The 20,458-nt window shown below is 44.8% G+C and overlaps 2 protein-coding genes across 6 annotated transcripts in view; one reads left to right on the forward strand and one right to left on the reverse strand.

The window, feature by feature from the left end:
* Window positions 1-1,762: 1,762 nt before the first annotated feature.
* Window positions 1,763-10,167, reverse strand: Metro (membrane palmitoylated protein 7-like protein metro). Of its 4 annotated transcripts, none has more exons than XM_078187587.1 (11): window positions 9,209-10,167; window positions 7,431-7,717; window positions 6,497-6,628; window positions 6,087-6,113; window positions 5,176-5,343; window positions 4,890-4,961; window positions 4,641-4,765; window positions 4,434-4,558; window positions 3,768-4,070; window positions 3,171-3,514; window positions 1,763-2,866 (listed from the first exon to the last, which is right to left on the reverse strand). In XM_078187587.1, exons 1-11 carry the CDS (start codon window positions 9,249-9,251, stop codon window positions 2,690-2,692), a joined length of 1,803 nt encoding a protein of 600 aa, XP_078043713.1. In that variant the 5' UTR covers window positions 9,252-10,167; the 3' UTR covers window positions 1,763-2,689. The 4 variants fall into 4 exon arrangements, with proteins under 4 accessions (XP_078043713.1, XP_078043715.1, XP_078043714.1 ...); XM_078187589.1 differs by having other exon boundaries at window positions 3,768-3,950; window positions 9,209-10,164; XM_078187588.1 differs by lacking the exon at window positions 6,087-6,113.
* A 196-nt stretch (window positions 10,168-10,363) lies between these two features.
* The window catches only part of LOC144473590 (protein bric-a-brac 1), a 267,144-nt gene continuing 257,049 nt past the window's right edge, over window positions 10,364-20,458 (forward strand). Inside the window, exons 1-2 of one of the 2 annotated variants that reach the window (XM_078187565.1) lie at window positions 10,364-10,794; window positions 11,826-11,866. The gene's annotated coding sequence lies outside the window, so the exon portion shown is untranslated. Of the gene's footprint in view, window positions 10,795-11,825; window positions 11,867-16,677; window positions 17,121-20,458 lie in introns of those variants that run through there. The other variant, XM_078187566.1, reaches the window with a different exon arrangement.

Below are 20,458 nucleotides of genomic sequence, written 5' to 3' on the forward strand. Positions count from 1 at the left end.
ACGGACGGCACACGGTCTCATGGGTAATTGACGCCTATAGATCGAGCGTTTTGATCGCGTAACACTATCCCCTCAAACTTTCGGCAACACACGGCCACTCATCTTCGAATGTTCACTACGTAAGAAACCGTGACTCGGGATCATCCAGTTGGCTATAGAGAGTTCGTCGAAGAGGAGCGTCCAACACATTGCTAGTTCCATCGAGCGATCGTTTGATCCGATCGGCTCGACTAAGGGGTTGATTGGATACTGGGCCAAAGTTTAATTCGCACCCTAGCTCTGAAAGTATCACGAGGGCCGTGCAGCACGCCGTTTCCTCCGCGCAGCCGCGAATTTCAGCCAGGTGTTACTTCTCGAGTGACCGAGAGTCAATGGAAAACGACAGTAGATTCTCCTTTTTCGAGGCATTTAGTCTCCGGAAAACGGAGTCGATCAACCTACCGGTGATTCATAATTCGATCGATGGCGATTGCCGTCCTCCAGACATCGAGGAAAGTTCGGCTCGACGACGTGTGTTCAGCGTGCGTTCTCCCTCGATATATTTTCGATCTATTTTTGCTCGGTAACACACCGGTTGACCGATGAGACGCGTGCACGTGCTTCGACGCTCCGGTGATTCAAGATCAATTAGAAAATCCGAACTTACTAAAAATAGTGTTCAAAATTGACCGCGTTCCGTGTTTCCTCGCAAGAAAGCGCCCTGTATTCGACGGCCGAGAGTCCGATAGCAATTTTATTTGACATGTTCTTGGGAGCAGCGCTGGACCATCGAGACTCATAATTATTTGCCGTAGATACAACGACTTCACGTTGTAGATACAAGTCTTCGCAGCGGTCTTTTATACAGATGACTGGACAGAACATTATCGGATATGTAAACTCTTACGGAAACAACATAAATTTTTACTGTGACTCACAATCTTCTGACGCAATTTAGACTATTTGTTTTCGAATGAGATCACTGTATATATTATTTTCCGTAATCTAAAGGGTATTTTGCTCGTTTAATTATTAAATTATAATATTATTAATAATAGCAAAAGTAAGTAAGTGAAACGATAATTTATACATTGACATGATTAAACGATAAAATACATGTTTAACTAACTTCTGCTTCCTACAGTCAACATCGGGATATTTCATTTTGCATAAAGATCCGCAGTCTACTAATAGTTGTAAGATTCGTTTGTCAAATTGTTTGAAACGTTTCTGCGGCAACATCATCACGTCCAAAATTACGTTTAGCCGCGGTTCTTTCCACCATCTGAAAAATCGTGACAATCGTAAAAACTTACTAAATTTAAAAGTGCTACGCAAACCAGCGACTCCGTGGAATTCGACGAAATTAGTATTAGCAGTGGTAAAAGGTCAGCGTTAGCCGGACCGCCTGGTGCGACGAAGGTTCCGTTACTATGATGTCGGATAAAAATTCACACCGCCTATACCAAACGATGAAAGGAAGATTATGGAACGTTGAAAAAGACTGATCAATTCGTAGTTGAGTCGGCGTTCTTAGAGATGATCGCGATCACGCTAACGTTTTGTACTTGTCGTTCCAAGTTCTCACCCAGGTCACGGAACTCTTTAAAAACCGTTCTGCAACGGAAATGAGCCAATTTCCTCCGCGAAGTAAAGGTCGAGTGGATTCTCCGAGGATCTAGCCTAGCGATCTAGCTCGACGATCTAACTAACGGATAGGTGCGCGCCGATCGCGATGGAATCGGGAAAAGAAGAGGGAAGGTGCGAGATAATTAAAGCGTGGTTCAAAGTGTAATGCTATATTTCCGATAACATACAGAGTTTACATCGAGGATGAGCGCTATTTAATGCAACGCCGACACGATAGCGCGCATAAAACTTCCTCGCGCTGGTAGCCCTTTAATTATGAAAAAAATAGCGATATCGTGGCAATGCTGATCGAGTGAAAAATACAATAAACGTGAGAGGTGATTTTTCCCACCACATGTTCTAGGTACGATACTTATTTGGCAACAATCAACAACAATTGGGATCAAAGGTCATGCGTGGTAGCAGCACTCGCTCGCTCGCACGCGTGCGCTCGCGCCTATTTCTCGAAATTTTCGAATTTTACCATAATAAATTTGCTATCCGTCCAGGCGGTACCATTTATAATCGTTGATCCCGGGGGTTACGTAAGAGCATTAACGCAGTTCTTGCGTTCCTCTCGATGTAGCCTGAGCTGTCGCCGATCTACGAATAATTTGCATTTGCGCGCTCGCGGAACCATCGCGAATAATCGAAAGCTGTGCGCAGCGTTCGCTCCTCGCGCGATGTCCGAGGCGGTCAACAATCTACGCTTTCGAACGCACGGTACAGAAAGGCGAAACGATTCCGAAAACAAGCTCTCAAAGCCCCAAAAACCGTCCGATAAACCGTCATCGGCGTCGGGCCCCGCGCCGTCGAATAATTTTCCTAGGAGCGGTTGGCGGTGACGGGGCCAACAGGAAACGAAGGAACCATACTCGTGTCTACGGGTAGAAGGTATTATCTGGAAGTGTCTGACAACTCGATACATCGTAGAACAGTAGACGAGGGAATCCGGACGCGGTTTACCGGATGGTCTTCCTCGAGAAACATCAAGAAAAGCATCGTCGATCTTTGGTAAATGCTTTGGGGAGCATCGATAACAAACAGATCTCCTTTCCGATTCACGTCTTCGGCAGAAGACTTATTGAACCCACGAAGCAGGTACCCAGAGCGGCTCCGATTCTACTCGGTGAACCGCGTTGACCAGTTGCTCGAACGCCATCGGGAGGTCAGCATTTATTATCACCTCGTCGAACAGATGCGAGTAGAGAAACTCTATCCTGGCTGCGCTGTGCAGGATCTCATGGTACTCTTCGTTCTGCGGAACACCAACGCAATCAACTCGCGATCAGGCTACGAGACAGGCGTGGGCAGACTGCCCTGTGGGCTAGTATCTTGGCTCCGTTGGAAGTACGAAAGCCGAAGCTCGAGCAGAGAGCAATATATTTCGACTACAGCGAGGGGAAATTTTGAATATGATGTTATCGCGGACGTTAGAGCACAATTAGAGAGTGTGAGCGTAGAATACATTTTTACCAATGCCCTATTACGTTGTTGCGTCCTACATCAAAAGGTATTTGTTGCCTACCCACAAATACTCAAGTAACTGAAGGGATATTTACCGTGAAGCCGCGGGAGTTGCGCTCATCGAAGGTCGACCTAGCTTTGGCGTCGTTCCTAGTCTCCTTCAATATTTCGAGCCTCGGCGGTTTAATGTATATCACGTACGGCTTCGTTTGCGGCGTTCGTAGCATCTTGAGGGCTTGATAGTGCGGGTTCAAGAGGCACACGTAGCCGGCGTTTATGAGGGAGCTAACGCTCTCGGAACTGGTACCGTACAGGTTACCCTTGTACTCGCCGTATTCTATAAACTTGCCGGCGGCGATCTCCTCCTCCATCTTTTCGCGGGTCACGAAATGGTACTCTTTGCCGTTGATCTCGCCCGGTCTCGGTGGTCTCGAGGTATCTGAAGAGAAACGTGCGAGTGTCACCGGGGAGGCGTGGCGATCCAGGTAATGGTGTTGGCATTAGAGATGGAATAAATAGTGTCCAAAGCGGAGTCGAATCTGACTAGTGTTCAAAATCGAAACTGATGAAACGAAACGCAGACAATCGGATCCCATATCTAGCTAGAGAGAATGAAGGTCGATGGAGTCGAGAATGGCGCGAAGCTTGGGTCGTCGAGCACGAGAGAAGGGTCACGGGTGACTCGAACTTACAAGGCACGGGCGTCTTGTACTTATCGGGATCGGCGGCCATGAGTCGCCTCTTGAGCTCGTTCCTGCCGACTCCCGGTGGCCCGATCAGAACCACCGGCCGGTATAGACCTGGTCTCGGGTAGAGCTTCGCGACCTCTTCGTAGGTCGGAATTTCTTCTCGGTCGAAATCGTCGTTCTCTGCAGCTACATACATGATTTTTTTAGTTTTTACTCCCTGCAAGTTGCACTTTGTGGGCGAGGCGTGCAAAGAGGTACTGGGACGGGGGCACAATGAAGGCAAAGGCACTGGAACAGAACACAAGCCTAACCGACGGTTAGGTCGTCAGGCCAACACCCGTTAAGAACAGCAGCCTGGACCAGCTCCGATAGGATCGTCTATCTAGTAGCGATTCTCGACGCTCTTTAGTCAGCATTAACGTTACACATTAATGTTAGCTGAACGCGTTAATGCTGCGCATGCCACCAGACTTGCAAAAATTCACTAAAACTACAAATTCATATTTAGAAACGTCAAGAACAATATCGCGATCTTGTACTATCAACGTTTCCCAAACGTCTCTCAGGTTTTCCTTTGTTCCGTCGGAATAACTTTTCCTTGTTTAGGAAACGCTGCTAGGATCGTTTTACGTACTTTGTCCCGTTCGAGCGCGAAACCGAACGACTTACTTATATTGTCGTCACGAGTTTCATCCCCCTGTTGCCTCTCGAGGATAATTCGTCTTTCCTGAAGAGCTCTACTGGGGATCAAGCCAGCTCTCGTATTTCGATCACCCTCGCGTCTCGCCTGCCACCTATTTCGAAACGAATGCAATTGGAACGTGATTCTCGGTACCGTGTGCGTACAAACAACGAATCAAGCGATTGGAGTCGTACCAATAAGCGTCATCCTGGCTGACGATGTGAAGAACGTCACCCTTGGTAAAGTCGAGTCCAGCCTCTTTGCAAGGTATGTACAGATCGTCCCACGCCTTGTACGAAAAATGCGCTCGGACTCGAACCTATCGCGCAAACAGAATCATTCGTCTTTCCGACGTGCTGAAGATTAGCACGAACCTCGTCGAACCCAAGAAACATGTTTCTCGAGACTTTCGATTCGACGAGGTCGACAACAATGATACGTACCTTACTCTCCCGGAAACCTCCTTTGCTGTCCGCCGGGACTATTTTAAACGTGATCGTACCTTCGGAATTTTGCTGGAAACAGATACGCAACTTTTACCCTTATAAACCTGTCTTCCACTATAATTTATTTGCAATTTACAACATCGCACCCCGAGACAAGAAAATGACACAGTATATTTTGCGAAGTCGTTTACGTTTTGAAATTACCGGCTAAGGGTTTAGAAATGTGTCGTTTTCTTGTCCAGGAGTGTATAAGACAGAAAGTGAAAGAGTTTGCGCGACCTACCAGTATTTGGAGAACACAGTTGGGAGTCTTCCCTTCGACGCTGATGCCGTTGACCTCGCAAATCTCGTCTCCGACGTGAATGAGGCCGGATCTATCGGCCGCGCCACCGTGCATTATTCGAGCTATCACGATCTTGCCGGTGACTTCGCACGTTTTTAAGGTCGCCCCCTATCACGAATGCGCAAGCTAGTATTTTGATTGCGTTGCGAGACGCGAGTGCTCGGGAGCACCATCCGTTTCTCATGAGAAATGAAATCGAAACGAAATGAAACAGAGAACGAAAGAAATAGAATCGAAATCGCGAGCTCGATCGAAGTCGCTTGAAGCCGTCCGCGTTCAGGTTGGCGGACATAAACACTGTTCGTTGCTGAAAATCCCTCGAGAGACGTACGACGAACTTCGAGATTCCTCAATTTTGAACTTCCGAATCGCGTTCGGATCGCTCCAAGGGATTTTCGACACTCGCGCGAGGACATGCGGGGCAAGAACAGAGGATAACAATATGATTTACGATGGCGAAATCGTTTTATTTACAAGCAAAGATCACAAACAGAACAACGGAAACTAATGGGACGCAGGTTGTGTGAAAATCAAGATGAAAGCGAAATTAATAAATTCGTCTGGGCAGGGGGAGTGGGGAGAAAACAGCGGTATTCTATTTACAGCGCGGTTCTCGTTCACGCTCTATTCTCATTCCAGTATTAGAACTGGCGTGTACGTGTGCGTGTAGGTGTGTAAATGTGTGTATAATCAGAGGACCGATCGAACCGGGAACTAAATAATCGAACGAACCAAACAGAAAAATGAGAGATGACAACTACAAAACTAATCGTTGTTATTGCAAATCGATGTGATTACGCGTGAAACGTGTTACAGGCCTGTGTAGATGTTTCGGCTTGAAGGCGACTTACCACGATCGGTTCAAGGCCGGTGCCACACTTCGAAGCAAGTTTGACGATGAAAGAAACACGTGATTACTTGAGAAGTGTTCTGAGCATCGCTACCGCGATACTTCAGGATACGCTTTTGATACTACGAGATACTGTGTTACGGGGCCACGGCGCGCTCTACGTCGGTACAAAGGATTAATCAGGATCAATTCCCATGCAAAATCGATGTGATTTTACGGTGTTGCAAGTTTACGTTACACTATCATATATATAGTTCGTTAGTACAGTTCGCTATCTTCTGTTATTAATGCTATCACGACCGTGATGTATAATCAAGCTTTCTCTTTACCGTGTTAATCGAGCGTAAAAACTTCAAAGACACTCTAACAAAAGTAAGCACCGGACAAGTGTAAGGCCTATCTGTGACGTACCAGGGTCTCGTTCGACTTCACCAACTGCACGATCTTCACCGTTTCCTCGTCTTCGTCCACCTCCAGAGGGATTTCTGGCAAACGAGGGTAGTAGTCTTTCTGGGCGACCGCATCGTGTGCGCACAAAAGACCCTGTGACAAACCGGGCTCTAATCGGTGCATCCATTTTCAGCGTCTTGTTCGAAGGACCGAAGACGACTACAATTCCTCGTCGGTGATTCGACAACAATTACATTAGCTTCGTCGACCTTCGCAACTTATCGAAAACAAGGATGTACTTGCTTCTAAAGAATATGGCCACTGAAGAATACGAGGATGTCTTTTAATAAGAGGACGACAACTTAGAGTGGGATCAAGTTTCATATTTTCGAGTCTATTTCAGTAACCAAGTTTCGTTTCATTGGTTTCGATTACTGCTAAAAACAGTTAAGTTTCATTAAGTATACTTGCTATGCAATAATTTTGTACAAGTTGATTCTGAACTCTAGGATGAGTATCTGTATGTTCGAAATCGTTCGATGTTGGAAAGACTCGAACCTACAGTATTATTCTCATCATTGGTCGTTTTGACTTCTATACCATCTATACTTATACGTATAGGTTTCATTATAATATCAAGATGATACAATACACATGTATGTAATCGTAAAAAGTTCAAATCTATTTGGAGGTCCGTTAGACATAAAAGTTTGGTTTAAATTCTACAAAATATTTATAAAAGGGTTCGAATTCTCTCGTCTGGATTCGAGTCTATTTGAAACTACTGCTTTCCTTTTTTGAAGCACTCGTGAAACACTCGAAATAATCCAGTTGGATTCGTACCTACTTAAAATACATACTTGATCCCATCACTAACTACAACACCATTGTTACAATCCAAGAGAAGCTAGCTCGTATGCTGTCGAAAAGAGGGTCGGCGTGATCGCTGGTGTACCTGTATGTGCGGCTTTTGGAGAAGGTGAAAGAGCTCCTTGCACTCTTTTGAAATGTGCGTTTTGGTCGACAACAGGTCCAGAACCTCGATGTCGATGTCCATGGAGTTGGATAGAACCGGGAAAAACTTGTCGTCCTTGACATTGTTCACAATTTTATTGTGGACGTTGACCAACGCGTTCAATTCCTTGGACTGCAGCAGATCGCTGAGGAAGCCGAACTCCTCGTCCGTGCAGCTCGGTATTTCGCTTTTGTTCTCCTGAAGGGAGTTCAGGAGCCTGGACAACGCTGGAAAACGAGACAACGAAATTACCATGAAAGACGCCGCTCTGCTCGTTCGTTCGTCGGTGGGTTCGTTCGTTATTGGAATTATATCGGGCAGAGGGGTTTTGTTATCGGAGTCGGGACAGCGTTGTTCGAGCATGGCTCGGAAACGTCCGGTGCACGACACATTTACCTCCTGATCGATAAATTAATTTCCTGCGACCGTTCGGAGCCGAGCTTCTCCTTTGCCTTGTTCGTTTACGGAAAGAAACGAAATGTCGAACCTTTGTACGAAAGCTGAAAGTTTCTCGTTGTCGTCGAGCACGCTTTCGTATACGCGTATTCGAATAACCCTCGACGTTTCACCTGTTTACCGGATGATCTGTAGATTATGGACACCTACATGGGCGCGATTCGAGTCGAATCAAATCGATCCAACGAAGATTCTGTTGCCGCAGTGAACGCCAATACGGGTGTTATGCTGCAATAAAGTCCAAGAATAATCGGAACAACGAGAACTCGAGGGAAATGGTACTCCGATTTAACAAACAGGAAAAGTAACAGCAGTTTGTTGCATCATTAGTAAAAATACGAAGATTGCATTCGTTTCTACTATAATGTGAACCAAAATAAATAAGGAGTGTGAGAAACATATAGTAGCGCGTGTAAAATAAACAATGTGAGGCGTTTTGAATAGTCTGGTAGATCTAAGATTTCTTTGTCATTGTTAATTGTATTTAATTTTTATATATCTATAATTTTTGTGGTAATTTTCCACGATGATGTTGATAAAAAAAATAGGGATAACTTGTTATGCTGCTTTTTCGAATCCACCCCTATTTCCTTGGTCGATAGCATCGTATAAAACTTTTGCAAAAACTATACATTTACTGAAGTTAGAAAAACAATAACATCGGGTAGGATTATAAATAACTCTTGCGGCAGTCATGTGAAATATTATTGAATGAGTATATTCTAACAACAATAAAAGGGATGATACTAATGGAATTAAATTTATGACCCGTTTTTCCAAATAGAGAACCTTGGTGTATAGAAACGACCATAGACAATGTTAAATTTTGCTCTGACATAAATCTAACCCAGTGGTGACAATCATTAGTATTTGGTAAGGTTTAATAACAGGTAAAATTGAGGTTTGGTAGCAGACAGAAATAGCCACGGAGCACCTGTCTAACGCGGTGCGTTCTCCGTGCGTAAAATACAATTGCGTTCAATCGAGGCGAACCGAACCGATCCGCCGCGAACCGAACCGAAATGAACCGAACGCCACCGAACCGGAACGAACGTAACCGGTAAAAATCCACGCCTTCGCGACGCACCACGAGGCATCGTTATTTTCAAAATCTCAACGTCGGTACGCAGCGCTTGTCGTTGATAAACGTCGACGAAAACAAATGACGGTTGAACGGAACCACAGTGGACCAGATAAAACGATAAACACGGTTCGCTCCGGTGAGGTAGGTTTTGCTGGCGGATGTAATAACGATTACTCACCGGGATCCCAATTCACGTTTTCCATGACGAGCGCCGCTGTCATAATTTCATTCCAGCTCGAAAAGGACCGACGACTGGGTTTCCCGGCAGCTCTCGAGGCTCGGCGAGAAGAAACAGGCCGACAACGGCAGCGTTCTCGTAGCACGCGATATCGGGACGAGAGACAGTGGAAATTCAGGTCAGTCGCGATGCTTATTTCGAGCGGATTGCTGCTGGCCAGCGCCGCGAATAACCCGGTAAAATAGTTTCTTGTTTCGTGTCCGCGGCTGGAATATCGTTATCATAGCGAGAATAATCCGTTACGTAAGCGTGGCTGTCACTCGACACGGGGTAGTATGACGAGCGCAGCTAGATTCGTCTGCTCTCTCCGCATCACGCCGACCGATGCGATGCGACGCGACCAACTCCTCTTCCCCTCTTCAATCGGCCGAAGATTCTCGAGCCACGGTCATATTTTCCTATTCCGGACTGGCACAGCACACACCCTCGCGAACCCGTTCCTTCTCCTCTGCACGAACCAGCCAGCACACCCCGTTTCAACCGATACTCGCGAAATTGTCCAAGATTTTCGACGATTTTCCCGTTTGCTCCCAACACGGCGCGCTACCCACGGAAGCCATCTTTAAAGGCGCCACTGCTTCCACCACCGCCACAATCTCTCCCTCTTCCTCCCTCTCTCTCTCGCTCCCTCCCTTCCACTTCGGCATAGCCACCCCTCGACGTGCTTCCCTTTATTCGATACTTGGTCTATTTATTTCGATCCATACTTTTCGTTTTCTGCCCTCGCGTTTACGTCGACGCCTTTTCGAATGGCCGAACCTTCTCTGTTCCACGAGCTGTTGTCCGTTCACACCTTTTCGTTGTCTCTGTCTCTTGCCACCCTTGGTAATCTATATTTCTACGGGAGGGGAGACGTGGGGGAAAAGGAGAGACAAAAATGTAACCTTTCCTACGGACCTTTCGCGCAATATTTACATCTGGGTTACCAGTTCTCTTTGTCTGCTAAACTTGGGTTTAGAAAAATATACATATATTACTGGAAACGTTCTATATATATTACATAATGAAAAATGATCGAGGTTATGACACAGTGCTTGGAATAGACTTCCTGTAGGTGAAATGTTAATGCCAATCAAATATTGAGAATCTTGAATCTTTCATATTATCTGTCGTCCATTATTTAGTGAATTATGATTGGTAAATTGATTTTTAATATATTTTGAAACTGTTTAAGAAATATGCAACGAAATTACTAGTGTAAATAAATAAATGTGCCTTATAATGTTTCTCGCAATATGCGGGAAAGACAATGATTGGTTCTGTTCGAATTGTCCAACGCCGTCTATCGCTCCACTATGCCGAATAGATTAAATATTTGAAATTGCGCGCGGTTCAAGTCGTGTGTCTTGTTTGCGCCGTGGTTACTGCGTGGCAGCACCGTCGACTGTGTATACATGCAGTTGTCTGCGCGAAACGTCTCGCCGCTAGGTCCCGAATGTTTTGTGAATTTTGTGTTGTTTTCCCGTGTGAAATTTTTGTTGGCGATCGTTGCAAGGAACCCGTGATTTTCCGTTTGTTCAGTACCGGTAAGATCATCGACTTCTTTCTACTTTTGCCGAGCAACACGAGTCGAAATTTGACATGGCGTTGACACACGCATACACGCACAAACCTCCGTCGATTTTTCGACGAAAATTCTCTGTCCTCGTGGACCGTTCGGTATATACGTATATATATATCGGTTTTCGCGAGAGATATACGCGTGCTTTCGAGAAAAGACGCAGCTTCCGTGTGATCTCAGTCGCGCGATAAATTCCCTCGATCACCGACGTCGGGACACGCGTATCTCTCGTGTCTTGGATCCACAAGTGGTTGTGTACCGCGCGAGTTCCATGCAAACTTGATCTTTCCGAATTCGACTACAGACGATTAAATTCCGAATTTCTTCGTGGTAGACCGTTGTTGGCGAACAATCACCGACTATTTGATTTTCTTGCTTAGAATCTGTGTACGACAAGCAAAGGAATATGTTCATTGTAATTAAGGGTTAGTTGCATCTGTTAACCCTCAGAAAACGACCCATTGACTTCTTTGTCTACATACTTTTCTAAACAATTTTTTTATGATTTTTCTCAGAAAAGTGTCGACATTGTCGTTGGATTTAATAAAAGTAAATTATAATCTAAGTTAATCGTCAGAAGCTTGTAAGTCAGATGAACTGTGAGGAATTGGGTCCAAATCGACCCAAGCACTATCGTCTGAGTGATAACTTTCATTCGTGATTTGAGGACAGTGAACCACTGAAAAAAATAACGATTGTTTGACGTTAGGTGACTATAGTCGTCGTTAGTAAGGAAAGGGTTGAAAACATGGCGCGAAAATATGAGCGTGACCAACAGCATCAATATATGTAGTAGTTGCGATGTGTTCGCGCAGCATGTACTTTAGTTCTAGGGAACAAATTGTAAATCGGTGAACGCATATCGTTGTAAATCATTTTAACGTTAAGTCGAGCGGAGAATGTGTTGTCAATAAAAATTATACAACTCGCATTCAAGTTTCCTTTTCATTTAACGAGTAAACGTCTGTTTAAAATGTACTTTTTCGTTTGTTGCAGTTACCCCCGTTACCCCCGTTTATTTTTCATTCGTCGTTCTGGTAAGTTTTTTGATTTTACTTTCTTTTCACTTTCGGTTTTTCCTTTTTTTTATTTATCCTACTAATCATTATTTTTTAAAAACCTCTACAGGCTTATAATTCATACAAACATTACATACAATACATTTTTCTGTTTATTTGTTACTGAATTACCGACTCTGTAGAAAATGCTCTAGTACAATAGCGGACTCTACCTAAATGGAACGGCCAGCTAGTGAACTACATCAGGCTGCAGCGCAGAAAGTGTAAGTCTTATGAGACTGTAGACTGAATGTTTTAATTGAAAAAAATTCATTGATTAATTTATTGCTTCCGGCTGTTTGTTATTTATAACTAGTTTTTTTGTTAGCCATGACTTAGGTCAATCGATTGGCTATTTTATCAATTAATTCTTCCAATGCAAATAATTCTCATAAATAATTATTTAAATAATTCTTATATCTACTCTGCGATGCAACGTCTGTAATTTGTATCTCTTTGCTCTTATTTATCCATGATCGACGATTCGCTGAAAGCGCGGACAATTTCTGCATTGCCAACCGAGTTACGGCTCTCGATATCAGTTTTGCGACCTACAGATGCCACGAGCGATCTCGCCCCATTGCATTTTAGTCTGGTACGATTTCCATGCATTTTTTATGGGGACACGAGCGACCGAACCAATCGGCAGGTCTGATCGACAAGTTTCGTAAATGGGAAAATCGGGGAAGTTCAATCGAGGATATTCGATATGCGAGATACGCCGGAGTAAACGTTATCCCGCGGCGCACGAATCAAAACGCTCGGCGAGCGCATCATTCAAAATTTATTCTTAAAAATGCAAATATTGTTGCGGTAAAAAATTCGGAATGCATCGTTATTTCGATGCGAGCGGAACCCCGTCGGTCCCGGCTAAACAGATTCGTGTTAAAAGCGTGGACATTGGAATGGCCTGTGACACGTACCGGCGTTAGAAACGCGAATAAAGGAGTGCCACGCTCACCTAGTCCCGTTTTAAATCCATTCAAAGAACCGCGCCGCTGCGTCAAACACGCCGATGGAGATTTAACCAAGTTACCAGACATTTTCCGCGTTAAACGCAGTCTCGTTTCCCTGCTTACAAGGGATGCTGGACAAGCGACGATTTTAATGTGCTTTTAGTACGGTGCGTATAGTGCTCGAAAATACAGTGGCTCTAGGAAGAACACTAAGTTTTCAATTTTGGACAGGTTGTCGATATTCGAATTGCTATAATTTCTTAAAGACGAGTTTTAATACAACAGACCCGACTTATTTTATGACTTGCAGTCCGAGCCTACGCAATACATCGCTCAATTTTCATAAAATATTTTACATGATATTGCATGTAGAAAATTAAAGATAGCTTTGCTTTATAATGTATTTATAATGCATTCACAAATCGAAATGTTTAGAAGAACGTTTTCCCGTTTCAACGACACTCTTAAACGTGTTGTACGATTTCTTTTTAGACACCTTATGAATCATAAACGGAGGACAAGTTCTATTGTGTAAAGCTCTTGTTCTATTATATCACGTAATTGTATCATTGTAAAATATGCAATGTAGTTTTCATTCGAAGCTTTATAAAGTGATTGGAAAAAAATCATACATCAAAGTTTAATGCGTTATTGTTACGTAGAGATTTCAATTTTCCAATCTATAATATGGTAATATATTCAAGAAAGAGCAAATTTCCAATGTTGCATCTGTTAATATTATGTAGAAGCATGTCACAAAAAACTAAATGATGAATAGCAAAAGTAGAAGTATCAAGGTTAAAAATAAGTGCGATCCTATTTCGGAATTGCGGTTGTGAAACGTGTTTGATCAAACATAAGTTATCCGGTAACTTTAACCTTTTCATGACGAATGGCATGATAGTAGCGTAATCAGGATTGTATATCTTGTTGTAATGCACATGACAGCTGGTATATTGTTTACTTCTGTAGAAAAATAATTTTAGAACACTTATCCATCGATGTACGTGGAAGATTGGTTCCTTAGAATTCCGCGAAAGTAAGAAGATCAGAATAAGAAGAAAATACGAAGAAAAACGTAAAAGATATTAGTCAATTCACGAAGTAACGAATATATCAAGTTAATTATGATTAATGTTATAGGAACTAGAATTACAAAATGCGTATAGACTTTGCCGGAATGTTTAATTATTATCACTATCACATATATATTATTAATCACTTCTTCCTAGTTGATGGGATTCCACTTTCATCACTCGATAGTATTAGAAGCGTTTCTGGTTCGATAATTGATTAATTTGTGACAATTTTGCATTGAAGTAGCTTGCTAATGACATCCGTAATTAACAATCGTGTTTGGTTTTTGACTAAATCCTTATAAACCTCGCCACATTGAGCTAAACAGTGATTAATATCTCGCTGTAACCAGAGGAATCGTTCAACGATACGATCATATTGCAGAAAACAATTTTCGTCTGGATCCAAGAAAATCCGCTATTTCGAAACCGAATAAGGACGATATCGTGGATGAAAATAGCATCTAAAACAGGAGCGAAATGTATTTTGATAAATCTTCGTCCGCGAAGGATAATTATATGGGATTTTCTTCGTGCAGTGCATTTAATCTTCTTGCAAATTTATCTTCCGAGAAGTTAAGACATTATACAAATTCGTGCGAGCCCATCAAAGTTGACGATTGCTGGCAAGCCCTAGATGTTTTAAAGAAATGTCGCCGTCGCTTTTGCATTGCTTTACGAGGGTTTCGACCACGGTCGCGTGAACGTTGATTTTCGTCTGCAACCGAGAAATATTACTCTATCGTTATCTCGACGTTCATGTGATCGCGGTCTTATTGTACAACGTGCAATTGTAATTTGTAGAGAAAAGAAAGTCCACTAGAGAAATAGCTTTCGAGGAGTTGCGATGTTTCTTTTGGATATGCTTGAAAACCGTTGCGACGTTTCGATCGAGAAAGCAACTGCGCGCGATCGTCGTTTGACCATTATTTTTTATTTTCGATGCAACCATTGGCTGTCAATCGCTGGCAAGAATTTTCATTTCAAACGGCACGCAAAATTTCGAAACGATAGTTTATAGGTTGCGATAGAAGACTATGCATCTCGCGATTCAGAATGGATCCGAGAATGGGCGTGGTTTCGTCGCTCCGATTTTCACGGAGCTGGGTCAGTGCCCCGAGGGGCAATTTCTGTGTGAGCTTGATCGAAACGTAACGGGACTAAGAGGAAAAGAAGTTCGACAAGAATCAATCAAATGTAAGAAAAAGGGAAAATGCTTTCTGTGCAGCGGGTCGGCGAGGTAGCAGATCTCTGTTAGGGGTAGTCCGCGGATTTTTATGCGTTTATACTATGTGACGAACTTTAGCAATTTTCTGCCACCTGTAATATCGCGTTGGTTAACTACTGAACCTGCCGTTGCAAAATTCATTGGAAAACTGCAAAATCGGCTTCGAATCATTGCTTTTGAAAGGATCATTGATCAATCTCGTTGAACAAAATGTTAGCCCCAACGATTTCTTTCACAGCTACGCTGATTATTATTTCTCTGTCCTTCACCGCTGCCTGTGTCATTCTCTTCTTAGTTACAATGGTTTGAATTCTTTTGATTCTAATTTATTCCTTGGAACGAGAAGAAAATTTATATTCATTGTGTGTCTATATTTACTTGAATATTGTATATATTCATGACAAAGGAACAGAATTTTATTCTGACTTAAAATAACGGAATAATATTCATATTATAAATCTTCATCTGGAATATGTCTTGCCAAAGTACCGCAAGTGGTTAATAATAATTTTCCTGATAGAACGAAGTAATTTTGTGTTCCGAGTATGTCATCATTTATTATCATTCTAAGATTGTGTTAACAGGTGAATCAAGTTTTAAGGGAAGAGAATAACATTTCCATTCGGTACATTTTAGACGAAATCTTCGTCAGAGGTCTGTCTTGTTATCGTGTACGGGGTTAATAGACCTAGTGGTATTTCTACTTCACCTTTACCGGCAGGAATTTCTTGATCGCTGAAGTAAATTCTCCAACTTTCCTGACTTGCAGAAAATAGTCTGTGATTCCATCTTGTTTCACTGAGTGCTAACTACTGCGACACACGACAGACGTCGAAACTAACCGACGGAAAGTATGTTTGCGTCACAGAGGTAGTGGGGATGCTGATAAATACAAAGGAGGAGTTATCGGTGGGCTTCGTCGTCCGTTTGGCAGAACGAACGAACTATTCGGGTCCGGTCTGTCCGAGACAGCGAGAGACAGCCGTTTTGCCGAAGGGTAGAGGTGGGCTGGTAGAGCGCAGCGCAGCGCGAGAGGCGTACTAGGTGTCAGGAAAGTGTTTTACTAGCCTTAATTTCGTGTGCTTTCGCAGCCAATATGTCGAGCAGTAAATTTCAAACTTTCCGGCGGGTTCCGCGTTTCGGTGTTGTGCGTTTTAGCGGATCCGCGGTTTTAACGACCCCGTCCATCCTCTCTTCGCATCCTCCGTATCCGTTGCATTCTCAAGGAACGTCCATGCGATATTAATTTCGTAAACAGCCAGCCACCGCTGCCCGCCGGCCAGCGATTTATTTGTCTGTCGAGTCGGCTTTATCCCCTGCTGGGGCGCGACTCGGGAGTCGATCGGCTTTGAAACGATGGGACAGTGTACGCTAACTTTGCTGATAATCGGTCGCTGCCAGCTATTCTTCATCGGAACGTTGAGCGACGTGGTCCACGGTGCGAAGCTACTGTTAATGCCGTATCTTCTTCTTGGTATCTTCTTCTTTCATCTCCTCAGGTTTGCATTGGTAGCTGAAATTCTATTATTCTGGAAAACCTCTCGAAATTGGTCCCATATTCTCGCAGATGTGTTCGCAACCTATACTCTATATTCTTGTATTCGTGTGGAAATATTTTGTGGTTCGAGATCAGGAGACTTCGATGGCGAAAGGAGCCGATGACGGAAAAAATGTCACTGCTAGAACACCATTGAGCGGTTGAAGCTGTTGAAATACGTGTAACCGAATGACAAAAACTTGAAATTCGACTTCTGTATTGGAGCCTCTTTGGTCGGCGACGGTGCGCGCGGTCCACCGAAGGCAAACAGACCGTGGAACAATGATGAGATATTGGATAAACGGCGTATAAAACCTGATAATGTCCATCGGGAACGGGTGGCAAGAGGGGTGATCAAGGGGACACCGCGGTACGGCACCAGAGAAACGGAAACGAGACGGTGAAGAAGTACGAGAACCGCGACGAATCGATGAAGGTAACGTTGAAGGACTGATAAAAGAAAAATAGTAATTTAGTTAGTAAAACATAAAGCCACATCGGTGGCCGGAGAAGGAAGGCAAACACATTAAACATTTAGAGGGCATAATAACCCGTGGCATACGTAATACGGCTGGCGCCCTTTTCTCCGATGGCTATGAATAATGTACATACGCCAAGGTATGACGTAGGCTCGCCGGGCTGTGTGTATTTCACTGTGGGGTAGATCGACCAGACTATTTCCAATAACCGTCGCGTAACGTTATCGCGTAGCCGCGAGCGAGGAAACGAGCGAGCAAGCGAACAAGCAAGCGAGTAAGTAGCGAGGGCGAAAGACCCCCAGAACCCTTTTGTGCCGTTCCTTCTTTGCTTCCGCCTCGAGTAGGCGAACGTGCCCCCCCCCCCCCCCCTCTCCGGCTTCGTTGCGAACGCATTTTCCTCGCCTTCGATTCCGTCGAAAAGACGCGGACCCTCGTTTTCTACTGGAGCGCGCGTAGCCTCGATTCTTCTCGAAATCGTTTTCTCCGCGGCAGTCGGCGCGTAGCGTTCCTCTTCTTCTACCCGTTCCGTTCTTATTCATTTCGAATGGCAAACATTAAAATTTACGGTTGCTCTAATTGCGCGCTCGAAAGGGTTACTGCAGCTTTAACGTTGCAAGTACACGGATGAGACGGTAAAACTTTTACGATCAGAAAGCACGCCGAACGGTATCGAGGATTCCGTGCGGCCGTCTTACGCCGCGCCGCGCCGCGCTGCGCTGCGCGGTGAAGCTACAGAAAAACGTTTTTGCCCCGCTGTGATTACCGGAAACGAAACGAAACGGTTCCGACGGAGCAGGGAGTAGGTGTCGTCGTTTCGGGGATGTACAGCATCGTCGCAAGTCCGTCTTCCGTCGAACCGTCGAGAAAACGCGGGTGCAATTAACGGGGCGCAGTTGCCGGGCGGACATCGAATTTCTGGGAACCGAAGAAAGAAGTGTTTATTCTCCGCGCGCGATGCAACGAGTCGTGCGTGGAATACAACGGCGAATCGCCGACCGTTGTTTTCAGCGATGGACAATACCCGCGGAATTCCAGCGATTTAAAACAAATGCGCGCCACGCGGTATATTATTCAAAATCGCCGCGGGTCAGATGTTGAGGAAACACGAGCTGCGCGGATCGCGAAAACACCGCGATAAGTTTTCCTGCAGAAACTCGCGATACATAGCGCGACCGTCGTCGATCGATCAATTTGCTTCGCGATTCTTCGCTCGATTCACCTCGTCTAAAAGCTTTCGGAAAATATTTAGAACGATTCTTTGGTTTTATCTGCGTATATACTTAACGTACCCTTGGCGTACTCTGCCTCGGAGTATTTACGGGAACACATGCTTTCCATTTTATCTTTTCTATTGGCCAGTGTATTAAATCTGTTTGCATTCTTTAATAGGAGACTGTGGTATATGTAACACAACCTAATATATTTTCTAAATACTCGTGCTCGTGTATAAGAAAAATCACGAAAGAGGAAGAGGAGTAAGCGTGAAGGAAACCACCGCTGAGACCGATGTTGTAGCCTATGGGCTAGAAATGGAAGCTGTAGAACTATTTTGGCACTGTGAATTGTTTTCACTTGTTAATCTACTGACTCCTCCCAAAATTATACAATATGAGAGTTTAAAGCTTTTTCCTTATCACGTGCGATCGATTGCGAAGTCTATAAGTAGACTCCCGGTAGATAAAGTGTCAGACAGCATCTTCCACAACATCTTCCCCTTTCCGGAATCTTTCCATTAATAAAATAGTTATCCCGCTTGTACAGTTTTCGTGCACGATCTTGAAACTCGATCGGGACTTAGACAGTACTGTCACATCTTCTATAGTCTTCTATAGTTTAAATTGCGGTATCAATGTCGATGCGGAAGAAAATGAAATTATCAGCGGACTTGTTCTCTAAGGGGCGCATTTCGAAATACTTTGTGTGACATTTCGGTGAAGTTCGATGCCTGGCGATCCAAATGTAGATCCTTTGGTTTCCCGGGGAATGGCGAGTCGAAACGATCGAGCATTTGTCGAGCAACGTCGCCGTTGGGAACGGGAGCCGCGGGCTTCTGGTTCGTGACGAAAAGTCAGGCAGGCGTCAGGGCTTCGTTGACGGGCTGCGTCCGAACGAAAAACTGGTAGGACACGCGTCCTCTGTCCGATAAATCTAGTAGAGGTGTCTAGGGCAGGGTAGGACGGGGAGACGCGGCCTGCGGGGCTCGGTGGGCAGGGTAGTAGCGGGTTTCGCGCAACGAATATCGCCATAAAGGCCAGCTGAAAAGTCAATCAAGCGGGCCGAATTACGTCGAAAAGCGTAGCGCGCGCTACGCGGGGCGAGCGCGGCCGCCGCCGATATACAACAAAATGAAAGCTATCAGAGGTGACAATCCGCGGACGACAAATCAGCGTGTATATTTAATGCCCGTGGTGCCACCCTCGCCCCCGGAAAACCTCCCGACGCTCGAGGTGGAACGCGTTCGCACCCTGTGCGAGCCGACCTTTCTCTCTCTCTCTTCCTCTCCCTCTCCCTCTCCCTCTCCCCCTTTCTCTCTCCCTCTGCTCGCTTATAATCCGTCTCTCGCTCTCCTCCCATCTCGCGGACTCTTTTCAATTCGCGTTCGGTTCGGTTCGGTTCGGCTCGCTCGCTCGCTCGCTCGCTCGCTCGCTCCTTCTCGTTTGCCGTTTTGATTTTCATTTCGGTTGTTTCCTGCTTGCTCCGGCTTCTTCGTCCTCTCTTTCTAGCGGCGGCGATCCGCTGTCTCGTTCCTCTCAACGGCAGCGATCCCGACCCTCTCGTTCCTCTCGGATATGTCACTATGCTACCGGACATAACCCAGAACCACCCCAACCGGCTTGCTTCCCCGTCGATCCCTCGTTTCTCTCCTCCTCGATGCCATGCCGTCTCTATCCGTCGCGCGTTATTTGCAGCGCGTTGTTCCCTCGCACGTCGCGCGCCGCACGCCACCCGCCGCGATCTAGCGCAATCAGTGCTATTATATTAATATTTATGTCCCCTCCTATTCCTTTTCGTTCCCCTCCGTGCCCGTTCCCGTCCGTCGGCTATATTTCGCGAAAAGTCAATCGAAAACGACCCCATATCCTGTACACAGTCCTCCGACGAAACCTTGTTACCCACCTGTCGACACCTCGTATTCTTCACACCTATGTCGGCTTTCACCCTAAGCTCTCAAACAAATTATGAATGATCCTAAGCTTCTCCATTTGTGGGGTTCTTTTGGGGATGATCTAAGAGTCTAGATTAGACACTAGAGAATGGAGAAGGTTTCGATGAAATATAATTGTTTGGATCTAAC

Source organism: Augochlora pura, chromosome 7 (genome assembly GCF_028453695.1).
Source record: "Augochlora pura isolate Apur16 chromosome 7, APUR_v2.2.1, whole genome shotgun sequence".
Taxonomy (NCBI): domain Eukaryota; kingdom Metazoa; phylum Arthropoda; class Insecta; order Hymenoptera; family Halictidae; genus Augochlora; species Augochlora pura.

Coding starts and splice junctions, on each gene's coding strand:
- Metro (XM_078187587.1), bottom strand. CDS start 9,251: ATGACAGCGGCGCTCGTCATGGAAAACGTGAATTGGGATCCCG. Junction 6,629..7,430: donor TCCAAAAGCCGCACATACAG/GTACACCAGCGA, acceptor GGTTTGTCACAG/GGTCTTTTGTGCGCACACGA. Junction 5,344..6,086: donor CCGGCCTTGAACCGATCGTG/GTAAGTCGCCTT, acceptor CATTCGTGATAG/GGGGCGACCTTAAAAACGTG.